At 46.9% G+C, this 7,365-nt stretch overlaps 1 protein-coding gene across 3 annotated transcripts; it reads left to right on the top strand.

Annotated features, from left to right (window-relative positions):
* The first annotated feature begins 463 nt into the window (after positions 1 to 463).
* On the top strand, positions 464 to 7,354 carry HDAC3 (histone deacetylase 3). 3 transcript variants are annotated; one of them, XM_074291670.1, is made up of 15 exons: positions 464 to 618; positions 847 to 929; positions 1,833 to 1,975; positions 2,535 to 2,616; positions 2,747 to 2,803; positions 2,934 to 2,989; positions 3,411 to 3,544; positions 3,756 to 3,864; positions 3,975 to 4,071; positions 4,275 to 4,339; positions 4,840 to 4,929; positions 5,048 to 5,106; positions 5,453 to 5,532; positions 5,958 to 6,115; positions 6,698 to 7,354. In XM_074291670.1, exons 1-15 carry the CDS (start codon positions 564 to 566, stop codon positions 6,765 to 6,767), a joined length of 1,338 nt encoding a protein of 445 aa, XP_074147771.1. In that variant the 5' UTR covers positions 464 to 563; the 3' UTR covers positions 6,768 to 7,354. The 3 variants fall into 3 exon arrangements, with proteins under 3 accessions (XP_074147771.1, XP_074147772.1, XP_074147773.1); XM_074291671.1 differs by having other exon boundaries at positions 465 to 618; positions 3,756 to 3,836; positions 3,998 to 4,071; XM_074291672.1 differs by lacking the exon at positions 2,934 to 2,989 and having other exon boundaries at positions 509 to 618; positions 3,756 to 3,836; positions 3,998 to 4,071.
* Positions 7,355 to 7,365: the final 11 nt, after the last annotated feature.

Below are 7,365 nucleotides of genomic sequence, written 5' to 3'. Positions count from 1 at the left end.
CCCCTCCTTCGGGTTCTTGCTTGCGCCCGGGAGCCCGGGCGGTGGGAGGGCTCGGTGTCCCTGCAGGCAGGGGGCCGCCAGCTCTGCACGGAGGGCAGCCCCTCCTCCCCGTGCCCAGGTACCGCGCGGCGCGGGGCTCGGGACCCCCGCCGCTCAGGGCGGATGGGGAGAGGGGAAGGGACGCCCCGGACCGCAGGATTAGTAAACTAAATTAGAACTAAAGGATCGGGGAAGGGGGTCTCTGAGATGCTCGGCTTCTCGGGGTCCGACTGAACGCTTCAAGTTCCGCGGATACCCAGGAGCACTCTGCCTCCGGGGCCGCCCCACCCTCCCAGCAGAGCTCGGTCACCCCATGCCAAGAGCCCCAGCCAGCCTCGAGGGGGAGGAGCTACCGGAGCTTGGGGCGTGGCATCTCCGGGGTGGGCGGGGCCTGGGCCTCCCCCCTCCCTTGCGGCTCGGAGCTCGCGGCGGCCTCAGATTCCGCAAGGGGCGTGGCGTCGCGCGATGACGCAGAACGCACAGGCCTGGAGGGCGGAGGAGCGGGGCCTGGTACCCTCGGTACTATGGCCAAGACGGTGGCCTATTTCTATGACCCGGATGTGGGGAACTTCCACTACGGTGAGAGTGGGGAGGAGAACTGCGGGCAGCGGGGGGTCGGGGGAGCGGGGGCTGCTGGTGCCAGCAAGTTCTCTCTTGTCTACCTCCCCACCCCCAGCAGCCCGGACCAAATGCAGGGTTGAGGAGTGGGGGTGGGGCGGTGCAGCGGGTTCCCTGGAATGGGGGAAGGAGCATCCTGGGCCCTGTGGGGCGGTGGGTCAGCCACCTTCTTGACCACCCTTCCTCCAGGGGCCGGTCATCCTATGAAACCCCATCGCCTGGCGCTCACCCACAGCCTAGTGCTGCACTATGGACTCTACAAGAAGATGATAGTAAGTGTTTCCCTTCCCCGGCGCTCGGGAGGGGGTGCCGATGGGAGGGCGGAGGCCGATCCCCTGCTCTGCATGTACTTGCACTTGGGATGCAGTCCGGGGGGGGGAGGGGACAGGGAGACCGATGGCAGATCCTGCTCTCTCTGGGTGACCGGTGGGACTTGGAGGTGAGAAGTGCAACCATTCACATTCAGAATGCTGCCTGTGAGCCCGCCCCTGATGGGCACCTCGGGGTTACTGTCAGATGCAGGAGGGCTCTGCACGGGGGGTCAGCCTCCCTCCGGAGCTGTCTGATCACTCTGAGAACTTATTTCTCACTATTTGTTGAATTTGCATTTTGCTATAAAAGAGAAAGTACCTAACTTTAGGGAATGTTCTACTGGGAAAGATGGAATTTCCAATTTCAGAAAGCGCTCTACTAATTTGGAGAATTATAATGAGGACAGTGATAATAATGCATGATATTTCTATGTTGATTTATGCATAAATACTATAATGAAATGTAATAATAAAACATATTACATATAAAACATTTATAAAATAATATAATAAAATGAAACTAGTTGTACGTACAATGTCACATTTTCATCAAGAAGGAAACACTAGGGTAGGAGAGTGAAGAAAGGATTATGGAGGGAGAGAGGGACTTTAAAGAGTGGTTAAGGGAGGAAGGGGAGGTGGCAGTGTGGGTGGGAATAAGCATAGCAGAATAGTCAGTGATGAATCTCGACATCTCTGCTTTAGCCCCAAATTAAATGGGGACCCCCACGTAAGAGGGAGCGTCTATAGGTAGGTACTTCTGGTGGAGAAAACTTTGGAACTTCTGAGGTTGGGCTGAAACAATGAAAACCCCCTAATCTCGATCTATTCTGCTTGACTTCAACATATTTTCTTTATTCCAAGGTCTTCAAGCCATACCAAGCCTCCCAGCATGATATGTGCCGCTTCCACTCAGAGGATTATATTGATTTCTTGCAGCGGGTCAGCCCCACCAACATGCAGGGCTTTACTAAGAGTCTCAATGCCTTCAATGTAGGGGACGACTGGTGAGGGAACTGCATCAAGCAACCTTTGATGTGGATCATTGTTGGTCATTGGGTTGGGGAATTAATTGTAGGGAAGAGGAAGGGGAACTATGGGGAGTTTTTCTAAGAAACAGTGTCAGATATAAGGGAAGACAGAAGTACAGTTCTGACCTTGAGGAATTTATGTCCAAATTGAGGAAATCTCACATATAGGGTAAATAGAAAAACTTCCAATTTTTTTTAGATTTTTCTTTCCTCTTAATTCCTATAGTATTTCTGCCCAAACCATTCGACACTAATTATATACATTATGACATCTCTTAAATTGTTCTTTATTTTTCTCTCTTTTCCCACAGTGCCTAGAATTGTATTACCCAAAAAGTAGGCAGTCAGTAAATAAGTAAATGAACACATCATTTTTTTTCCCCCCAACAAAAAGATGAATGAATAGAATGGGAGGTAAAAGGAAGAAGGTCTAAATTGGATTAGGTGTATTGCCTGGGGATGGGATAGGGATGTTCAGTTCCTTGGGAAAGGAGCCAAGGCTCTGGATGATCCAACCATGTCCTCTGTTTTGCAGTCCTGTGTTCCCAGGCCTCTTTGAATTCTGTTCCCGTTACACAGGTGCTTCCCTGCAGGGAGCTACACAACTGAATAACAAGGTAGGCATATCTCCGGCCCCCCATTCATCCACTGCTATATGGTGTCTGGAACCACTGAGCTCTTGCCCCGTCCTCATGTTCCCTGTACCTTGTTATGGGGAGGGCTACTATTTAGATGTTTGTCCTTTAGATCTGTGATATTGCCATCAACTGGGCTGGAGGGCTGCACCATGCTAAGAAGTTTGAGGTGAGTATGGAGGTGATGGAGGGAACTAAGGGTATCATGGGAGGCACGGGTTGCTGAGGGTGGGGGCCAAAATATGGTGAGGGTGAAGGGATGAGGTGCTTCTTCCCCCAAAGCCACTCTCCTGCTGCAGGCCTCAGGTTTCTGCTATGTCAATGACATTGTGATCGGCATCCTGGAGCTTCTGAAGTAAGGAACTTACAGGGGAGGATGGGGTGAGATAATGGGGAATGAGACCTCTCTGGACTTTGAGGGATTGTGAGTCTCAGTCCCAACTTTACACTCTTAACATCTAGTAATCCTGATTTATTCCCTTCTGGTAGATAATTTTTACCTTGGTCACATTTATTTCTTCATAAGTTCCCATCTCTAATTCCCTTCTCCTGACCCCTAGCCTCACCCTAGGATGATAGGTTATACCCTTTGTAGGAATGCCCTTGTTAGACAGTTTTAACTAATCTGGGGATTTCGTCTAGATTTCAGGTGATTAGGCTCTGTGGACATAAAGGGTTCCAAGTTTGGGAGCAATATGTAAAAATGGGATTGGGGGAGAGATTCCCTCTTGGCCTAGTTATGTTTGCATCAAACTCCTTGTTTTCCTTCATCCTAGGTATCACCCCCGTGTATTGTACATTGATATTGACATACACCATGGGGATGGTGTACAGGAAGCCTTTTATCTCACTGATCGAGTCATGACTGTCTCTTTCCATAAATATGGCAATTACTTCTTCCCTGGCACAGGTAAAGAGATTTGGTTGGAAAGAGTGAGGGGAGGAAGAGGAGGATAGATTGTGGGAATAGTGTGGGCCAGGGATGACTACATAGCTTTAAGAAGGAATAGTAGGGGTTGGATAGTTGTTGGGAGCATAGTCTTTTTTGTGAGTTCAAAAAGTCTAGATTTGTAATATTTCGTTTTCCCTATAAGTTACTCCCAGCAACATTTTCTCTGCAGGTGATATGTATGAAGTTGGAGCAGAAAGTGGACGCTACTACTGTCTCAATGTGCCCCTGCGGGATGGCATCGATGATCAGAGTAAAGGACTACTTATTTGCCTAATCTCGTATTTTTCTTTATTGTAATACTGGCTATTTTCTTGTGTAATATTGCCCTATATTGGAGTTACTGGTTCCCTGAACTTTCCTTTCCGAGTTGTTCTCTTTGAGGTGTTAGTTGTCTACCTCTTACCACTCCAGGTTACAAGCACCTCTTCCAGCCTGTCATCAACCAAGTGGTGGATTTTTACCAACCAACTTGCATTGTACTACAGGTAGCAACCAGTTTGGATCCCTGTGTGTTTGTGTTAGGGGTGGGGTGGGTGGTGGGGGAAGTTGGGGTAGGAAGTTAGCCTTGGTCTTTGTGGAATATTGCAGGGAAGGTCTCAGTTTGGGGGAGAAATACAGGATAAATAGATACCTATGTTGTTCTAGTCAGTTTTCTCACCCTAGCTATCTGGAATTCTGTTCTTTGCAGTGTGGAGCTGATTCCCTCGGTTGTGATCGACTGGGCTGCTTCAATCTTAGCATCCGGGGTCATGGGTAAGACTCTTCTTTACATGCATCCATACATGGTATGGGATTCTTTTTCATGTACTTCCATAAATTCTCCATAGGGAGTCCACTCAACAGTGTTGGGGGTCTTTCCCAAATTCTGCCATTGCCAAGAAGCCAGTAGAGTATATGTCCTGTCTATTAATTATCCTTCACTCTTCTTATGTAACCATGGGATATGAGAAGGAAATGTCATAAACGACTCGTATTCTTGGTCTGATTTGAAATGCTAGGGGAGGGGCAGCTAGGTGGCGCAGTAGATAGAGTACCAGCCCTGAATTCAGGAGGACCCCAGTCTCAGACACTTAACACTTCCTAGCTGTATGACCCTGGGCAAGTCACTTAACCCCAGCCTCAGGGGAAAAAAAAAAAAAAAAAGAAATGCTAGGGGGCCTTGGTGTTGGAAAAGGTAAGGTAAAAGTGACTAGGAAGATGGAAAACTGGTAAGAAAGATAGCTCGGCTGCTGACATTTCCTTGTCCCCAACAGGGAATGTGTCGAATATGTCAAGAGCTTCAACATCCCATTGTTGGTACTGGGTGGTGGTGGCTATACTGTTCGAAATGTTGCCCGATGTTGGTGAGTTCAGCCCCTCATCTATCTCTCTTACCTCCTTTGAGTATCATGAATTCATTAAGGATTGCCAAGATGGATCCTAGAACTTTCTTGTTTAGTCCTTTCCTTCCCCTTGTTTTAGGACATATGAAACATCACTGTTGGTAGAAGAAGCTATCAGTGAAGAGCTACCATATAGTGGTGAGACATTTCTCCCAGCCCATCTTCAACAGATTTTCTTGGAGCCCTAGGATAGCCTGGGGTGGGGATGGAAGAATAATTTGATATCTTTCAGTAGGTTGAGCTGAAGTCTTCCCTAATCTTGTTATTAACTTTTTTTTTTTTTTTTTTTCCTGAGTCTGAATTCCTGAATTGCAGGAAAGATGAAAGTCTTGGCCCTTTTTCCTATAGAGTCTATGTTAGATAGATATAAGATCCAGAAATCCTGATTCCTATCCTGTGCTGAACCTTTTTCACTCTTGTCTTGGGTTTCTGATTTGTTTTTTGTTTGTTTGTTTGTTTGTTTTTTTCCTCTTGGCAAACAAAGAATATTTTGAGTACTTTGCCCCAGACTTCACACTGCATCCGGATGTCAGCACACGCATTGAAAACCAGAATTCACGCCAGGTCAGTGGCCCAAAGAAATGGGAATGGCTAGTGGAGGGGCAAGGGACAGGGATTAGGGTATAGATTGTGTTATAGGAGACTTACTGCCCATTGGCTTGATTAGGGTGTGATTGTTGGAGGGGAAGGAGGGTGAGGAAAAGGCACAGAATCAGAAGGGTTTGGCTGCTACTTCCAGGCCAAGGAACTGAGGAAAACAAACTAGGGAAGGAAGTTTCAGACCAATTCTGGTAACAAAATTCAAGTTACTTTGGTAGAAATCACAACAGTCAAAGGCTATAATGTTATTTATTAAGAGATAGCTCCCAACTGGTATGTCCCTAACTAGAAAAGACTTGTGGAATTTAGTGCTTTTGAGTTAGGGTACTTTGGGAATGGATGAGAAATAGCTTATGTTCCATTATACCTTTCTTCATATTCATGGCTAGTACCTTGACCAAATCCGGCAGACGATCTTTGAGAATCTGAAGATGTTGAATCATGCTCCCAGTGTCCAGATTCATGATGTACCATCTGATCTGCTGACCTATGACCGAACTGATGAAGCTGATGCTGAAGAAAGGGGCCCTGAAGAAAACTATACAAGGTATGGGGTGAGGAGAGAATAGTCATTGAGCTTTAAGAAAGACAACAGCCAGCTATTTTGCTGGAGGATTGAAATACAGCCATAGGAGGGTGGCTTTTTTTTTCCTTTGTATTTTTTGGGCTAAAGGAGAGAGGAATACTTAAAGAACTGTAATATGTATTTTGTGGGAAGTGCAAAAGGCTACTATAGTTTTGGTGGAAGGGCTCCAAGGAGAATGTTGCTGCTGAAAATCCAGAAAGTGTCTAGACCAGCGGTCCTCAAACTTTTTAAATAGGGCGCCAGTTCACTGTCCCTCAGACTGTTGGAGGGCTGGACTATAGTAAAAACAAAAGCTCACACTGTCTTCGCCCCTCAGCCCATTTGCCATAACCCAGCAGCCACACAAATATCCTCAGTGGGCTGCATCTGGCCCATGGGCCGAACTTTGAGAATCCTTGGTCTAGACATTGAAAGGAGTTAGGAATATAGGCACTGGAGCCTGCTGCTACCACTTTTTATTTATTTCTTCCATCTTCTCTCCCCTGGCCAGGTGTTTAATAAATGTTTATTGATTAATTGATAGCATCTTTTCTCACTTCTCAGGCCAGAGGCTTCCAATGAGTTCTATGATGGAGACCATGACAATGATAAGGAAAGTGATGTAGAGATTTGAAGCTTGGAGAAACTGCTCCACAGAGAGTTACCTCCCACTTCAGGGTTGGGCAGGTGGCAAGAAGAGTGTGACCTTCCTTGTGTGTCCCTGGGCCTTTGCCATCCATCATGTGAGGAAGAGTCTAAAGACTACTGGTCCAGAACCTATTTTCCCTTACCTCCAGTCTTCCCTTCAAGCCAGAGGTGGTCATTGTTGGATAGGGGAATGGGGACAGTTCTAGCTCTGACTTGGAGCTACAAGGTTAGCTCCTCTAGGTAGGTCAGAAAGGTCTCATGTGTCTGCAGGCCAGTTTTCTAGTTTGCCCTCTGATCCCAGACCCCTATCTTCTTGACAAAGGTGTTTGCAGCACCAAGGGGGGGTGGATGATGCTTTTGTTTCCAGCCATACTGTGCCCTCTCTGACACATACTTTAGTTTGGGAGCAGAAAGGGACCAGGGGAGGATTGCCATTTATTTCCTATCTTATGACTCCCTTTTGATTGGGAAAGGAAGAGGTGGAGAGAGGTTTTGTGTCCTGCCTTTTCATATTTTATGTCCATTTTACCATTGTTTTTATCCAATAAATTGAGTCAGTATTTTTCTTATCTACTACTGTCTTC

This window comes from Sminthopsis crassicaudata, chromosome 2 (assembly GCF_048593235.1).
Source record: "Sminthopsis crassicaudata isolate SCR6 chromosome 2, ASM4859323v1, whole genome shotgun sequence".
Classification (NCBI taxonomy): Eukaryota; Metazoa; Chordata; class Mammalia; order Dasyuromorphia; family Dasyuridae; genus Sminthopsis; species Sminthopsis crassicaudata.
The sequence above is the reverse complement of the archived record's forward strand: the minus strand, read 5'-3'. Positions and strand labels throughout refer to the sequence as shown.